The 16,606-nt window shown below is 40.4% G+C and overlaps 2 protein-coding genes across 3 annotated transcripts; both read left to right on the forward strand.

Annotated features, from left to right (window-relative positions):
• The first annotated feature begins 435 nt into the window (after positions 1–435).
• Positions 436–12,123, forward strand: LOC112564305 (centrosomal protein of 76 kDa-like). Of its 2 annotated transcripts, XM_025239019.1 has the most exons (8): positions 436–537; positions 1,763–1,793; positions 2,128–2,156; positions 3,359–3,479; positions 6,388–6,600; positions 6,751–6,838; positions 7,154–7,280; positions 10,848–12,123. In XM_025239019.1, exons 3-8 carry the CDS (start codon positions 2,143–2,145, stop codon positions 10,936–10,938), a joined length of 654 nt encoding a protein of 217 aa, XP_025094804.1. In that variant the 5' UTR covers positions 436–537; positions 1,763–1,793; positions 2,128–2,142; the 3' UTR covers positions 10,939–12,123. The 2 variants fall into 2 exon arrangements, with proteins under 2 accessions (XP_025094804.1, XP_025094805.1); XM_025239020.1 differs by lacking the exon at positions 2,128–2,156 and having other exon boundaries at positions 475–537.
• Positions 12,124–12,926: 803 nt separating this feature from the next.
• LOC112564120 (sepiapterin reductase-like) lies at positions 12,927–16,493 on the forward strand. Its single transcript, XM_025238726.1, has 3 exons — positions 12,927–13,573; positions 14,275–14,427; positions 14,779–16,493. The coding sequence occupies exons 1-3, from the start codon at positions 13,054–13,056 to the stop codon at positions 14,892–14,894; spliced, it is 789 nt and encodes a 262-aa protein (XP_025094511.1). The 5' UTR covers positions 12,927–13,053; the 3' UTR covers positions 14,895–16,493.
• Positions 16,494–16,606: the final 113 nt, after the last annotated feature.

Raw genomic sequence — 16,606 nt, forward strand, 5'->3', positions numbered from 1 at the left:
TCCTGTCAAAGCAAGGTGTGTTTTCATCAGTAAAAGTTTAACGCTATAGTTAATCATAATGTTAATGTGTAGACAAAAACTGTTGTGTGTATATTTAAGTCTTTAGTCATTGTTAACAATCAGCAGATATCAGCACGAACCGTAAAACCCTTTTATGTGATGTCTTCTGAAACTGAATTACAAGTCTCATGATGTCTGTTGTGCTAGCCTATACTTTTCTTCTAGACATTAACTTCTTACTGTGAAATGTTGTATTTTGAGCTGTCTACTACCTACTGTTACATTTGTAGTCATGTGAGAGACAGCACGCTGCTGCAAGGAACAACTTCATGACTGTACTCAACCGACTACCAATGTAGAGCACACGGTAGCAGCGTATCAGAACGAAAACGCGCCAGGTCAAGTCGGCGGCTGCAAGTTTCGCTGCGTCATCTGTCGGCTGCAGTGACGTCACTCGGCAGTTTGCACGGCGGGAAAAAGTTGAAACCGGCAAAGTTGAACCGGCGGATCGTCTTCCTTCGCTGTTGTCATAAGAACGTAAGCATTGCACTTTGATATTTTGCTTAAAGTTTGTGTAAATGGCGACACTTCACGCCGCACTCGCTTGATTCACTGATCTTGATGTTGACGCCATATCGCGGTTTTAAGAGAAAGTTTGTACAGACGACATTGCGTGAAGCCATTAGACTGTCAGCATGATGTCAGCAGTCACTCTGCTTGTTGTGATCACGGTCACTATCTCACTACAACCACGCACACACACAGCAACTTAACCCCCAAACATGGGCTTTTGTTCAGCTTTCACCACACAATGGCACAGAATAATCTTCAGATAATCATACTTTTAATCATACATTGCTAGCCAAAAGTATGATCTGGATAATCTTGTGTTCTGAAAACGAGGCTGTGCCTGACAGGCTGATCTCCAGGGATTTTGTTGCTTTCTTGTGCAAAGTCTTTGCTCTAAAATATCTATAGATTTCTTTTAGTTACAAGTTGTATTTGTTTCTCTTAAATTTTACTTTGTTGCTGTTTTCACTGCTTGTGATTGCCTTGCTTTCTGTTTCTGTGGATTTTGGCTCTCCGCCATTACCTTAGATCTGATTCCTACTGCTTGTACTGTTTCCTTTTTTGCTGAAACTTAATCTGCGACTTTCAATAGAAACGAAAAACGTGACAAGTCTATGTGTTGGTCACTTAAATGTGCAGTCAGTCTGCAACAAGGCTGTGGACGTTCATGATTTAGTGTTGGATAATGACTTTGATGTACTTTTCTTGTCAGAGACAGGTTAAAAGAGATAGGTGATGAATCAGTAATCAATTCCTATTCCTCTTCGTGCATCAGGTTGCACATAAGGCCTCAACCAGAGTCCGCCACTGATGTCGAACGGCTGAAACCCGCTCTAGGTGACCTTTAATTTCATCTCCCTTTCCACCGTTCTTCTCCAAGTTTCCTTTGGGCAGCCTCGTTTTCTTCGGCCGTCTGGAGTCCATCGTAGGGCGACTGTGGAGAGGTCTGCTGTCTGATGGCGGAGCACATGTCCAATCCATCGCCAACGCCTTTGTTGAACCTGCGTGGTGATGGACTCGGTTATTGTTTGCTCTTCGAAATACTTTATATGTATAATTGAGATTAGATAGAGACAAAAGGTCACAGTAATAACAAATGACTAATGTACATCCTCCCATAATTCTACTTACATACCTCACCACTATTCTCATTTTTCAAGATCAGTTCTAACAGCATTTTCTGTCTTTTCAGGCAACACAATCTACCTGGAACACAAAAACGTGTACGTAAAGCCTTACCATTTCCGATTTATTTTGATGATAAGATATCAAAGTATAAACAAAAACACCCTAATGTATGTTCCTTGACATTTCTGTGCACTTCATTGCTTTATTTTATTAATATTTATTTATTTAGATGCTCCACTTGTTGTAGTGATGTCATGACCAATCAAATCACAAATTTAAGTCCGCAACAGAAATTTATGCATAAAGAATTATTTCACCTGATCTTGGACAGATATTGTGCCTAGGAAGAAAAAAGCATTCTTTGATTTCAGTAAGGCAACCCTCATTCTATTTCTGATTATGTGTTTTCACTTTTTGGTCTGACTGTAGGTATGTAATGCCTGCATGCAGAACCAATCGTAAGCACAACTCATTCATTTCAAATGTCCAAATGTTTTTCATCTTCTTCATGCCATTGCCATTATTTTTCGTTGATTTTGATGTGAACTGTTTATCTGTGCTTTGGTTTTGCTGTCTTCTTCTGTTCAGATTTGATTTTTATGCTTGTGTCATCTTGTTTTTGTTGACCAATGGGCATTAAAATTCCATTTTTTTCCATTTCCCTGCAAATTTTTTTTCTCATCTCCAAACCACTCAATTTACTTGTTCACTCACATTTTTAGATTGTGGAACTGCATGTCAGGTGTGTAAACAGAAACCTACTGATCTCTTGTGTACTATTGTGCTTTGTATTAGTGCGACATCTCTACCAGCAATCTGTAAGCAAACTAAACACAGCCAGTCATCTGTCTACTTGTCTTTGTCACTGTTTGGACATGCATTAACACTTGCACTTGGTGTCCTGATGAACTATTCGAAAGAAAGAAATCTCAGCAGACATGTAATAACTACAGTACATAATCATAAACAAATTCAGGTTTGACGATACTGAGAAATACATGATCATTCCATTTGGTGCATATCATGTGGTAAAGCCTCTAGCAAGCGAGTCCATTTTTTGTTATATTCTTCAATCCAGTATCATGTTGTGTTTCGGTGTTTGTGTTCCCTATTATTTTGAGCACGTTGTTTTGGCATAGCGTTTGATAGTAACTACTGTTTTTTCCTTTAGCAATGTAAATGTTATACTGGAAACCATCTGAATAATAATAGCAACATACACAGAAGAAATAATATTAGGATTTACAAGATACCTGCAGGCTCTGCCGTGACTGCCCAACCTTTCTGTTTGATGTTTTTGATGCAGTGTTGTAATGTCATGCTTGAGTGCAGCATAATCTTTTTTGCCTTTTATTTTTGGCTGTTGTGTTTTTGCATAATTGTTGATGTTTGGTCTGTGTGTGAAGGTGTGTTTTGAGCATTTTGAATCTATTTAGATGTTATTTTTATTGGTGTAAAGGACATTGAATCTGCTTGACAGCAGAAATGGGCAATGTAAATGTACCTTATTATTATTATTGCAGGTTCCAGTCACCTCTTTTAGAACTGTGCATCCCGTATAGCATAAGCTGAAAGGTGATGTATGTATATGCATATATGTACATGTGGTTGTACATGTGTGTGTGTGTGGATATGTAACATGAAGTTTGTGTCTTTATAGATTTGTTCACGAGCCTATCGACCCAATGGCTCCACCAGTGGGCGAGCTGGAGAGTCCAAGCCATCCATATATAACTATTGGCTGTGTTTTTAATCATCAGAGCTTCTATGCTAATTGTCAGGTAGGAAGACTGTAAGATAATCCTGGAAATGTTTATTTTAATACATCAGACACTGTCAGTCTTCGTCATCAGAAATTTGAGTTGTGTGTCCATAAATAGACTCTAAAAGGTGTTTTCCTTCTTTTCTTTGCATGTACATCCATTAGGTTTAAACTTAGATTCACTATCATTTCTGGTGAGAACTTAAAGGGAAATGGTAAGTTAAGATTAAGTAATAGATTCTGATATTCTGATGAGACTGATCATGAAGGTGCTTATTTTCTAAATTTGCGGATTGTGCCATAGAATTTCAAGCTAGTTTTAGTTTAGTCCTTGCTACTCCTTGAGGAGCATAGGGCTGCAACAACACCTCGCCAGTGGACCCCTTCAGTTGGGCCCATGTGGTTTCGTCATCCTTTGCCTCACTTTCAACTGTTCTTTTCCAAGTCTGCTTTTGTGTTTTTTTTCCCACAGGCTGATGTTGGATATCTTTTCAAGCTATCTGCTTCCCAGGTTATGGCGTAGGCATCGGTTGGTAAAGGTCTGGAGCTTGTTGTTGATGGTATATGTCACTCTCCAGGTTTCAGAACCATGCAGTAGGACTGCCTTCACATTGGTGTTGAAGATGCAGGTCCTACTGCAGAAGAATAATGCTTGGGAGTTCTAGATGGGGCGTACTGCCTGGCCTTGTTGATGCAGCTTTTGATGTCATCGTTTGCTTCACCATCCTTGTTGACAATGCGCCCCAGATACATGTTTCCAGAATGTTTTCTCTTTATTAAAGTTGGATTGGAAGTTCCTGTTTGTTGTTGACTCTCATCACTTCGGTCTTTTCCACTTCCTTTGCTAGCTTACTGAGTTTGGTTTGTGCATGCCGCTGCCGATGAAATTGGAGACTAATGTCATTTGCAAAGTCCAGATCCTCTAGCTCTAGCAGTCTAGCTGTTTGGTGAAAGTCCACTGATACTGGTGGTGTTGTCTTGGGTCGTCTTATTTATGCATAATCCAGTCTATGACCATTAGGAAGATTGTCATCAATAATATGCAGCCCTGTCTTACGCCAGTCTCTATTACGAAAGGTTTAGTGAGCTTGCAGTTGTGGATAACTTGGCAGTACGAGTCTTTGTACAACCCCTAGGGGCCTAGATAATGTTTATGAGCTTAAGTGGAATGCCATGGTGGATTATCAGCATCCAAATGACGTCTCTGTCTACACTGTCAAAGACCATCTCAAAATCCATCAAAATTATGCAGAGGGTGGAATGCCACTCAATAGACTGCTCAATGAGAATACGGAAGGTGGCAATGTGGTCAGTGCATGACCTGTCCTGGCAAAACCCTGCTCGTTCTGGTGTCGGTCTTGTCCAATGCCTTTTTCAGTCTCTCTAGAATTACCCTTGATAGGACTTTATTGGGAATGGACAGCAGCATGATCTTCTACCACTTGTTGCACTGGGAGCGGTCTCCTTTCTTCGGTAACTTGACCAGGTGGCCTAGCTTCCAGTCTGTTAGTACTAGCTCTTGCTCCCAGATCTTGTATAGGAGGGGCTGTAAAATTGTTATTTGTGGGTCTGCCTTGAGTGCTTCTGGCGGTATGACATCCAGGCCTGCTGCTTTGCCACTTTTCATAACCTTGATGATTTCTGTCTTAGTGGGAGGGCTGGTGTTGACATGAAGTTGTTCTGTTGCTGGTGATATGTCAGGTAAAGATGGTGAATGAGGTCGGTTCATAATCTCTTGGAAGTACTCCATCCAGCGTACTCTTTGTCCTGCATCGCTTGTTATGGTCTTTCCGTTTTTGTCTTTCACTGGCTTGTTTGGGTTAACGCTCCTACCTGACAGAGTTTGTGTTATTTTGTATAGTCTTCAAGCTAGAGCATGGTGATAGCAAACTGACCAAATTAGAGACTAGTGGCGTGACAGAAGATAATGTTACAAACAGTAACATACTTTAGTTACTGCATGCTTTCATAAGGCAATTGTAAAAGAAGTATCCAGGCAGACAATCTCAATGTCTGAGGAATAGGATTCCATTGCAAAACTTAAAGAACCTCCTTCTTGACACTTGCACTAGAGTGTCTAGACAGTCAAATTTTCACAGATCCTCGCAAATAAATGAAGTACCCTGCACACACCATGCATTTTGCAAGATAGGAATTTAGTGGTTATCACATCTCCTGTGCTAGGATGCAACATCTTTCCCATGAACTCTGTTTTTCCATAAGTTGCAAGTATTTCATGCTTCTCAAAGATTGCAGGCTATAAATCAAAGTCACGATGGCCATTCAGCAAAACTGCTAACAGTATTGCAATGTTGTTGTCAAATGGGTCTGCTGCAGAGCTGCCAACACTACTCCAGCAGTACTCAACACTCTTCTTGTCCCATTGGTCTGCTTGTGCGACGCATTAGTCTGTTGGGCTATATTTTTTTGTAACAAAAGAGAACACATAGTGACCTTCATCACTCACCTGTGTTTTAGACACGATTGTATCACACAAAATTTTGATCAAACGTGATTCAGAACATCAGCATCGATCAAAGCCCAAATTAACATTTCCCTTTAATATTAAGCATAATACATTAGCTATACATTAGATTTCATTACAAACTGACAGCTTTTATTAAGTAGGCCATGGCAAAAGCATAATCATATTTATTGAAGTTGTTCTGACCCTTCCCTGTTCATGATGCCGACTCAAGTGTGATTTCTCTGCTGTCATTTTTATTTACATACACCTGAATCCATCTTTTTACCCTCCTCATGATCCATAGCATGGCTTATTAAAATTAGCCTCTTGAGTCATATTTTTAATTGGAATGTTACATGATCTTGCAGAATGACTTACTGTCCTGTACACTTCTGTTATCCAGGATATGCAGGACAAGTGGTGACATAATTATACCTTTTTCTGTGTGTTCTTAAAACAGTTTCCACAGCCAAGTGACAGGGTGGAGGAATGCCACTTTGATCTGCAGAATAAATCTTTGTGGAAGAGCATGGCCAGTGAGCTGCTAGTATCAGTGTGCTGCAACCCACTGTGGTCCTCTCCCCTACCGTTATGTGCATCCTCCATTGATCCTCCAGTGGTGAGCAATGACCTTGAAGTGCAGTTGCGCAGACTGGTGGCCCAGCATCGACAGGTACGTTTTATTATAGCAGTTTGACCAATATTTTTTAAAGCATTGTTCCCACTTAACAATTGACAAAATGAATCCTCTAACAAGTCTTTTCATAAACTGAAGAGCCACCAGAACTGGGAACTATCTTGTAAGGTCTTGCTTTGTTTAAAGGACCAGGGACTGACAACACAGTGGGATGACCAGCTGAGTTACATTTTGACTCCTGCCTTAGCAGCACGTGAGACAGAAATGGTCACAGGTGTGTGCAGTGTTAGATTTCAGTTTTTTTCCAAATATTGAAATATTTTAAATCAAAGTAAAATTTGAACAGTTGTACAGCTATTTAGTCAAAGCCTGTGCAAGGGATACAACTTTAATGCAAAAATCAGTAAATTGAATGGTGAATTTGAAAAAGGGTAATATTTCAATAACAAGAAGAAAAAGAATACCACCTTTATCTGGGACTCCAGAAGATTCTCAATATTGTCTGCTATGTGTCCAAAGCAGTAGCATGTCTCTTCTGCATCTAGGAACTGTTGTTTCAATATCCCTTATGAGATTACAACTTTTGCAGGTGTCGCTGATAATAAAGAATACCAGGATGCTGTACAGCAGGCTATGCCAGAGGGGCACCATTTCAATGCCAAATGCATTCACGCCAATCACACAAAGGCATGCAAGATTTTTCAAAATTGCCTTATGTGAGTATGAGTTTTACCCCTCCATTTTTACAATCATCTTCTGGGGCTGTGTTTATGAAGTGAGGGTAAACTCTTGCCCTGGGGTAATATGGGAACTCTAGAACAGACATCTTATTTTCAAACTTATAAAACAGGGCCCAGACCCCACAGATATTGTTTTACCCCTGTAGCTGTAGTTATAAAGTGGTTGGAAATGTGTTCTAGGGTAAAGAAACATGAAGCAACAGAGTCCAAAGGGTCTGGGCATTGCTTTATAACATTGAAAATTATGCTTTTCATGGAGTTTTTTACAATCAGCTCCAGGCAGGCTCAGAGAGTGTTCCAGCCCACGACATGTTGCTCATCATCGGCGATCTCAATGCCAAGGTGGGAAGTGACAACACCTGCAGGGAGCATGTCATGGGCAAACATGGAATCGGAACCATCAATGACAACGGAGAGAGACTGGCAGACTTTTGTGAAGAAAACAACCTACTGATTGGAGGCACACTCTTCCCACACAAAGACATCCACAAGGCAACATGGACATCACCAGATGGGATCACAAAGAACCAGATAGACCATGTCATCATCAACCGAAAATGGAGGAGCTCACTTCAAGATGTTAGAGCCTACAGAGGAGCAGACATTGCCAGTGACCACACTCTTGTGATAGCCACAGTTTCTCTGAAGCTGCGTCGATCACGAGGAAAACAGGCACGTCAGCAGAGAGTGGACTCCGGCAAACTAAAAAATCCAGCCACCGAAAGGGCCTTTGCTATGGAAGTAAAGAACAGGTTCCAGGCACTAGGAGACCAACAAGAGATGACCTTAGACGACTTCAATCGAGTCTTACACGAATTAGGAGAGAAAATACTGGGCTTCCAACGGAAAAAGAAAGAACAGTGGATCAGAAAAGAGACATGGAAAAAGATAGAAGAGAGAAAGTCAGCCAAACACAGAATCAACAGCACCAGATCTGAACGCCTGAAGGAACAACACAGACAAAGATATACAAAACTAAACAAAGAAGTAAAGAGGATGACAAGTACCGACAAAAGAGACCACATAGAGAAACTGGCAGATGAAGCAGAAAATGCAGCAAGTAAAAATGACCTGAAGACACTGTACAAGATAAACAAACAGCTAAACAACGGGTTTAAGAACAGTGATGTGCCAGTGAAAGACGTGAACGGTAATGTCGTCGAGGGAGAGGCAGGAAAACTACAGCGCTGGAGGGAACATTTTGAGTCGGTTCTGAACAGACCAGATCCCCCTCAGCTTGCAGACATCCAGCCAGCAGCTATAGACCTTGACATCTGCACAGACCCACCAAGCCTGGAAGAAGTGACAGCAGCAGTCAAGACAATGAAGAGCGGCAAAGCACCAGGGGCAGATGGAATAACAGCAGAGATGTTGAAAGCAGATATAAATGTGACAGCTCCCAAGCTGACTGAAATCTTCAGGCAACTTTGGGAATCAGGGCAGCTCCCTGTTGCGTGGAAGACAGGGCTCATCTTCAAGTTACCCAAGAAAGGAGATCTTGGAGACTGCAATAATTGGAGGGGCATAACACTTCTTTCCCTCACCAGCAAGGTCTTCAGCAAGATTGTTTTGTCAAGACTGACGGCAACTCTTGAGAAAGACCTCCGACCACAGGAAGCAGGATTTCGTCCTTGGCAATCCTGCTCCGAACACATCTTCATTCTGCGACAGAGTCTGGAGCAGAGCAACGAATGGAACACACCGCTGTACATCAATTTCATCGACCTGGAGAAGGCTTTTGACAGCATCCACTGCAAGTCCTTATGGAAGATCCTGAGGCATTATGGAGTCCCTGCAAAACTTGTTCAGGTCATTGCAATGCTGTACAGCGATTTCAAATCCCAGGTTGTCTGTGACACGGAGCTCACAGACCTCTTCAACGTCAGTACCGGGGTGAAGCAGGGCTGCATTCTGTCGCCGTTCCTCTTCATCCTGGCCATGGACTGGATCATGAAGACTTCCACCGACAGTGAGAGGAGAGGGATCAGATGGACCATGACTATGACAGCAACAACAGCGCTGGAAGACTTGGACTTTGCTGATGACATTGCCCTGCTGTCACACCGCCACCAAGACATGCAGGAAAAAACAAATACCTTCTCAGAAACAGCTGGAAAACTTTGCTTGAAGGTCAGCACAAAGAAAACGAAAAGTATGAGAGTGAACGCCAGAGTCCAAGACAGCATCAAACTAAATGGAGAAGAGATTGAGGAAGTTGACAGTTTCACCTATCTTGGGTCCAAAATGTCAAACACCGGGGATGCGGAGGTGGAGATTCGAGCCCGACTGACGAAAGGCAGCCAGGCCTTTGCCTCACTCAGGAGCACATGGAAGGCAAAAAACATCAGCCAGAAGATCAAGCTGAGAATCTTCAAGTCAAATGTGATCAGCACCCTCCTTTACGGATCAGAATCTTGGAAGATGACCAAAACCATCAGTAACAAGCTTGAAGTCTTCCAAAACAGATGCCTCAGGCGCATACTTAACATCTTTTGGCCAAATACCATCACCAACGAAGAACTCCACCGAAGAACTGAAACCGAGTCCATCACCACGCAGGTTCAACAAAGGCGTTGGCGATGGATTGGACATGTGCTCCGCCAGCAGACAGCAGACCTCTCCAGAATCGCCCTGCGATGGACTCCAGACGGCCGAAGAAAACGAGGCCGCCCAAAGGAAACTTGGAGAAGAACAGTGGAAAGGGAGATGAAGGGAAAGGGCTGGACATGGGGTCACCTAGAGCGGTTTCAGCCGATCGACATCGGTGGCGGACTCTGGTTGAGGCCTTATGTGCAGCCTGATGCACGAAGAGGAATAGATAGATAGATGGAGTTTCCCATTTTGAAATGAGGAAGTGACTTGCTTTTGCTTTATAACTATGGCTTCCAGTGAGAAAAAAATAGTATCTTGTCATTAATGTCCAAGTATGATAAAGCCAAGCACCAAACAACAGAGGTTAATAGATGCATTATTTATATGGCTATGCTCTTGTTCAATGGTGGGCAATTAATTTTCCCAAGGGGCTGCATGAGAAATTGGGATGGTTTTAAAGGGCCGGACTAATATAGTTAACTCAGTTTTACCCAATACTGTATAGTATATATACTGGCGGGCGGGCCGGTCAGAGACAGGAGGCGGGCCGGCCTTTGCCCAGGTCTGCTCTTGTTGATGTAACACTTCCTAGTCAGATGCAGAAATTGTGATACAAAATTCATACATCTTTGATCAACCGACTTAGTATCCATTTCAATCTCATGTCACATGAAAGCATAATATCACAAAGTGATAAAACATCATCCATCATCATTAAAAACACATAAATGTGTATAACCTACAAACATATTTTCTGAAATATTGTTTTAAATGCTTTAAAGCAGGAATAACCAGTGTTTCATATGCAAAATCTAAGGTTAATACTTAATCAGATTGCTGGTCTCTCATATGTAAATGACAATAATCCATTTTTTTAATGATGCAAAGCTGTTTTTCTTTAAAACCATCTTGTGAAATTGTCACTGAATAAAGGAGTCATTATCTATTCAGGACATCTGTGAGTGAAATCATCAACTGTAAAGGAGATCCGATCCAGCTGGCAGTTCGTGAAAACAAAGACTTACAAGGAAACTCGTGGTAAATTGAGTGTACAGTCTTGTGTTAAACTAACACTTTGGCTGCTAGAACCTGATTTGGCCTACAATGAATCAGACAATATGCATGGAATGAAAGCAATTTTTCTACCTGTATGTCAGGGAAGTGGGCAGTAGAAATATTTTGTTAGTCACACTGCATTGCCAGTTCGTATTTGAATATAGATAAGGATGTGATCAGTTTGTTTTCAGATATATATATATAGTTCGAGATTTATGTTTGTTACGTTTTAGTTTCAGTCGGCATTATTCCTCATTTTTTTTCTGTACATTTTTTAAAATTTGAGATACCTCTTCAGCTTTTTTGTGTTTTTTTTCTAGCTGATTATATCATGTATGATTTTCTGATGGCTGATGCAGAAAATGTACTGACCACAGTGATTTTCATTTACAGTGATTAAAGGGATGTTAATTTTTGGAAAATTTGCCTGAATTGTTGCATTGTGATGGAAGTGAGAATCGAGAGATGGCAGGCCAGCTTGCAAGTGAAACAATCTACAGTTATGTGGCAATTCCATCTAGGTTGTGTTCTTGTACAACTAGCTCACCCCTACATAGCCATCAGGCACTGACATGTTGGCTACAGAAGATTTGGTCAGACTTTTCTTCCTAAATCTGAAAAAAAAAACCTGAAAACGTATTGTTTTGATTAGACCTACATTCGTGTTATTGTCACAAAAGTCGATATTCAGGCTTAAAAAATCTGATTACTGCCAAGCATGTATGTCACCTTTTGTCTTGTGGTAGTCAATCAAGTGAAGCATTTTCTCTGTTGTGGTGTTGGCAACATCCAATTGATCATGAGAAGTGCTAAAAGTAACTACTTCCTTGCCTTTCTTTGGGCAGTAAGAAGCCAGCATCCCCATGATCATGAAAAGCAGGGTGTAGTATTTGTTTGCCTCCCTTTTGTTTCTGTAAGTCCTATACCTTAGCGCCAAATCAGTCGATCCGTTCCTCTTTGTTATTCCAGGGAAGAGGACGGTTGGTTTGTTTGTGTTTAATGCCGTGCCAGCAACTATAGGGTATATCACGACAACAAGAGTACATGTAATTTTAACTTAAGAAATTTAGGGATAAATCTTCTCAAATCATATAAACCATAACATTATTTAAAAGCCAACATAATAAGTAAACAAAATGTAAAAGAATGGATGAAGCGTAAAAAGGGTAAAGATTGCTGCCGATGGGATGGACCTAACTAAGGAAAAAGAATTCTCTGTAAAAAAAACTGCCGACGGATAGTCTGTAGCTCAGGACAGATAATCAAAAGGTGTAACACATTAAAATTTCCCCTACACCAGGGACAAACAGGTGGCGGTTCACATCGCAAGAGGTGGCATAGGTGTGTCCTATCTTTAATCCTGCAAGAACTATACCTCCTCCCGCCTCGAAGGGTGGCACGAAGGTATAGGCGGTCGGAAAGACAGGGAAGAGTGGTGAATAATTTGTTTTGGCCCAGAGTGTCCCAGTGGCGTAGCCACAAGGTCTGAATGTAGGCCGAGAAAAAAGGTTTGCAGTCTGATGAAATAAGTGACTGTAGTTTACCAGAGGACGGGAGTTCCCAAGGAGAATTTTCCACTAAAAATTCTAGCTTTCGTTAGTCGGGTGCGTCGTCTAATCTTTTACCTCGCGTTGTGTTCTTTTTAATTTTTTTTTACCTATCCTATCCAACACGCACCCAAACTCAGCCGACCTTGGAGTCCACAAAAGACCTGCTTTACTTTTCCCGCGGATCTTCACGTGTGTTCTCTCTCTGCTGCTGTGTCACCACTACATGGACAACACACATCTCTCTCACGCTAGTGGTACACGGTCACCTCATTCACACGAGGACACAGTGACTGGACAGCTTGGGCACTACGTCACCCGCTGTTGCTGTCCGTCTCGCGCTGCGCGACGCTCGCGCGACCAAGCGTGGGGTGGAAGGGGATGCGGGGTGGAGGAACCGAGCACTGTGAGAGCTAAACAAGCGCTCCCGCTAAACTATAATAAAACTCTGTGGCTAGCATTGTCGTACCTGTGCAGAAATGTAATTATCATATGAGAAGACTACGACCACGTGGTGACATCACACCAGGAGACAACTCTAGCATAACCATAAAATGACTTCAAAGAAAGCTGTCTGTGTCATAACAGGTGCCAGTCGTGGTCTAGGTGAAAGTATTGCTCTCAATTTTGCTCCTAAATTTTCAGATGGATCAGTCATTATTTTGATGGCACGAAACAAATCAGCTTTAGATAATGTTCTACATCGTGTGCAGGAAAAAGCTCCAACCGTGTGTGTCATCGCAAAAGAATATGACCAGGGCTCGCTGGACAATGAATTATTTTCGTCAATCCTCTCGAATGCACTTGAAGAGGCCGGCGTTCAGCCAGCGGATTTTGAGCAAGCACTTCTTGTGAACAATGCTGGAAGCATCGAGCCCTTAGTTTATATTCGAAATCTGCTAGGAGTGAATGAAATCAGCAAATACTTCAACAGTAATGTGGCGGGTATGATAGCGTTAACCTCTACGTTTGTGAAAATATTTCCAGCCACACTGGGAGTTGATCGACTTGTAATAAACATCAGCTCATTAGCTGCTGTTCAGCCGCTAAAAAGTCTTTCGTTATACTGTGCAGGTAATGCCGTTTGCATTTTGTAAATAATTAATGGTAATTTTGAGATATGCCCATGTTGATGGTAATGTGAATAGCTTAACAGGTTGCCCCCAGTTCCATGGGTTAGTTTTATATTGACATATACATGTGTACACATAACATATACATGTGTATACACACGACATATACATGTATTGCAGGGCTCCAAATCTCTCAGTAATAATAACAGTAACATATTCCCACTTTCTCTTTACAAAAATTACCCTTTTCAATCTGCCAATTTATCATGGTATCAATGCGAAACCCAGATAACGCTGCAAACATTTATTATTTTCTCTCTTTTTAATTTTGGAATATGAAAGGCAAATCATGGAAGCAGAAAGATTTAGTGATAATAAAATAAGCCACTTTAAAAACTATAATTGAGCAAAAATGTGAAGCAAGACTGTTAAGCCAGTTGACATATACAGCAGAGGGGAGGCTGATTGACCATTTACCAGTTTGACTATTCACAAGTTGTTTTGACTACACATGAGTCAGCTCAAGCAATTATCAATATGAAATAAAATAGTGTCACTTAGCTTTATCAACTTTTTTCTTACTTAATGTAATACCTATTGTAGCTGGCTTTGAATGATGTCTTTTTAAATAGAACTTGCAGTCGTCTTTGCATATTTCCCTCTTTCACAAATGCTAATATGAAGTTAAATGTGATGTTACAGGAAAAGCAGCACGAGACATGTTTTTTAAGGTGCTTGCAGCAGAAGAAGAAAATATTCGTGTCTTGAATTATGCCCCAGGCCCGCTAGTTACTGACATGGCGGATGCAATCATAAACACTGCTGAAGATGATGATTTACGTCATTCAATGGGAGGTCAGGGACTTAGTTGCATTTGATTTTGGCAAGTCTTAATGGTCGTGGTGGTGGGGGGGGGTGGTTTACTGGAATTAGTTTTTCACTAGATTAAAGGTTTCAATGACATTTTATCATCCTCAGTATAAATTTTCTACATGCCAGAAAAGCACTAAATAATGATTCACATTGATATTGCATCTGGAATTTTTTGGATTTATTTCGATTTATAATATAATTGTTTTACTCTCAGTATGTGCGCTTCTTTGTGCATTATTTTTATGCAAATTCTGTTAAGTATGTTTAATTTTAGACTAGTCAGTTTTTGTTTTGGAGAAACATTAATATTTTTTTCTCCAATATTTACTGCAGATGCCAAGGCCAGAAACAACCTTCTGACATGTGACATGTCTGTTCAAAAGTTACTCCAAGTTTTGGAAAAAGACACCTTTCAAAATGGTTCACATCTAGATTATTATGATGTCTGAGTTGACTGGAAATTACCAGAGAAAATACAAAAATGTTCAGAGGATACCATCTGCAATCATCATGCCCCAGCTTTTATTAATGTGCATTGCAACACAGCTCTATAGACCACAACCTTTAAGCTGTGTAGGAAGAAGCAGCCAGCCAGTCAGCCTAGCAGTTAAAGCAAGGCCTCTAACACGTGGAGTAAACACTCGTACCTGAACTGACCCAGCTGTTTGATAGATACCAACTGGGAAAAGAAAAACAGTGTAAGGGAGAGATTAACACTGCATTCACAAGGTGTTTCCAAGATAAGTGCAATATCAAACACTTCATTTGCTGGAAAGTGACATATTAAGAGATCACCTGTTTACATAGTTTAGTCCTTTTTATTCCTCGAGGAGCATAGGGCCACAACACCTTGCCAGCGGATCTGGTTTTGGGCAGTCCCCTTTAGTTGGGCCCATGTTGTTCTGACGTCCTTTGCCTCGCTTTCTTTTGTTCTTTTGAAGTCTGCTTTGGTCTCCCAACTCTCTTCTTCCCCTGAGGCTTCCAGTCAAGTGCCTGCTTGGCAATGGTGTCAGCTGGGTTTTTTTTTCAACCTTTTCAGACTAGTGGTTTCGATGTAAGAACATCTCTATCAAAACATCTTTTTCCCATTTTTAGGTGTGTATTTACACATCAATTTTGTTTCTTTTTATTATACCAGTTTCCCAAGTATCATTTTTAATATATGCTTTGGGGTTTACAAAAAAATAATTTGCATTATCATTTCAAAATTAATTTGATCTGAATGGATGATGTAGGGGTATAATGTTTGGAGTAGACAAGTTTTCAAGTAGTTATAAGGTATGCTGAATATTGAGGCTTACTAAGGGAATTTCAGGAAACAATGTCAGATAATTGTGCTGTGGTATTCACTGTAGCTTTTTGTATTGCTAATTTTCTTCTCGCTGCTCACCTTTATGAGTTTATATATTACTAATGCCTTATGAAGCATTCCAATTCATGTTTAAATTATGATGATGATGTAAGTAAATGTGTATATATATTACTAATACCTTCTGAAGCATTCCGATTCATGTTTAAGTTATGATGATGAAAGTACATTTTAAAGAGGAAAGCATTAGTTGAAATTTCTGGTTGGTGGTGTTTTTGTTTTGTTCATGCTTCTTGATAAAACAAGGAAAATAACTTTTGATTTATACAAGGTTTGTTGTTACCTTTGAGTGGTCAAATGCACTTTGGTATTTGAAGGCATGGAAGTTTACAGTAAGAATGTGATATTCCTGTAGATCATAAAAAATAAAAGCACAAATTTACATGATGTAAGATGCCTTGATAAGTACTGAGGAACATTTAATGACTCAAATTCTTACAAAGTTTTTGTAATGGATTTTTTCTAGTCTTGGAGTCAATTCAAATTATGCATTTAATTTTTGTTTAAATGATTTGGCTTTATTTTAACATTTTAAACTGTTCACTATTTCTTGATTTTGCATTTATATTTAATATGTATCAGGGATAGGTTTTGGGATGCTCGTGGTCATTTTGAGATCTCTAAATGCAAACGTTTGAAAGACAAACATGCTTATTAAAATCAGAAATAGTGTACCCTGTGCTGTGTATTTAGTTCACTTGTTCATTGTACTGAGTGGTTGTATGGTGCATATATATGTATACTGATGTCCACAATATTTTATAGCCTGTATTCATGTTTTTAATAATTTAT

Source organism: Pomacea canaliculata, linkage group LG5 (genome assembly GCF_003073045.1).
Source record: "Pomacea canaliculata isolate SZHN2017 linkage group LG5, ASM307304v1, whole genome shotgun sequence".
Lineage (NCBI taxonomy): Eukaryota > Metazoa > Mollusca > Gastropoda > Architaenioglossa > Ampullariidae > Pomacea > Pomacea canaliculata.

Coding starts and splice junctions, on each gene's coding strand:
- LOC112564305 (XM_025239019.1), top strand. Junction 6,601..6,750: donor TGGTGGCCCAGCATCGACAG/GTACGTTTTATT, acceptor CTTTGTTTAAAG/GACCAGGGACTGACAACACA. Junction 7,281..10,847: donor ATTTTTCAAAATTGCCTTAT/GTGAGTATGAGT, acceptor TTATCTATTCAG/GACATCTGTGAGTGAAATCA.
- LOC112564120 (XM_025238726.1), top strand. CDS start 13,054: ATGACTTCAAAGAAAGCTGTCTGTGTCATAACAGGTGCCAGTCGTGGT. Junction 13,574..14,274: donor TCTTTCGTTATACTGTGCAG/GTAATGCCGTTT, acceptor GTGATGTTACAG/GAAAAGCAGCACGAGACATG. Junction 14,428..14,778: donor TTTACGTCATTCAATGGGAG/GTCAGGGACTTA, acceptor TATTTACTGCAG/ATGCCAAGGCCAGAAACAAC.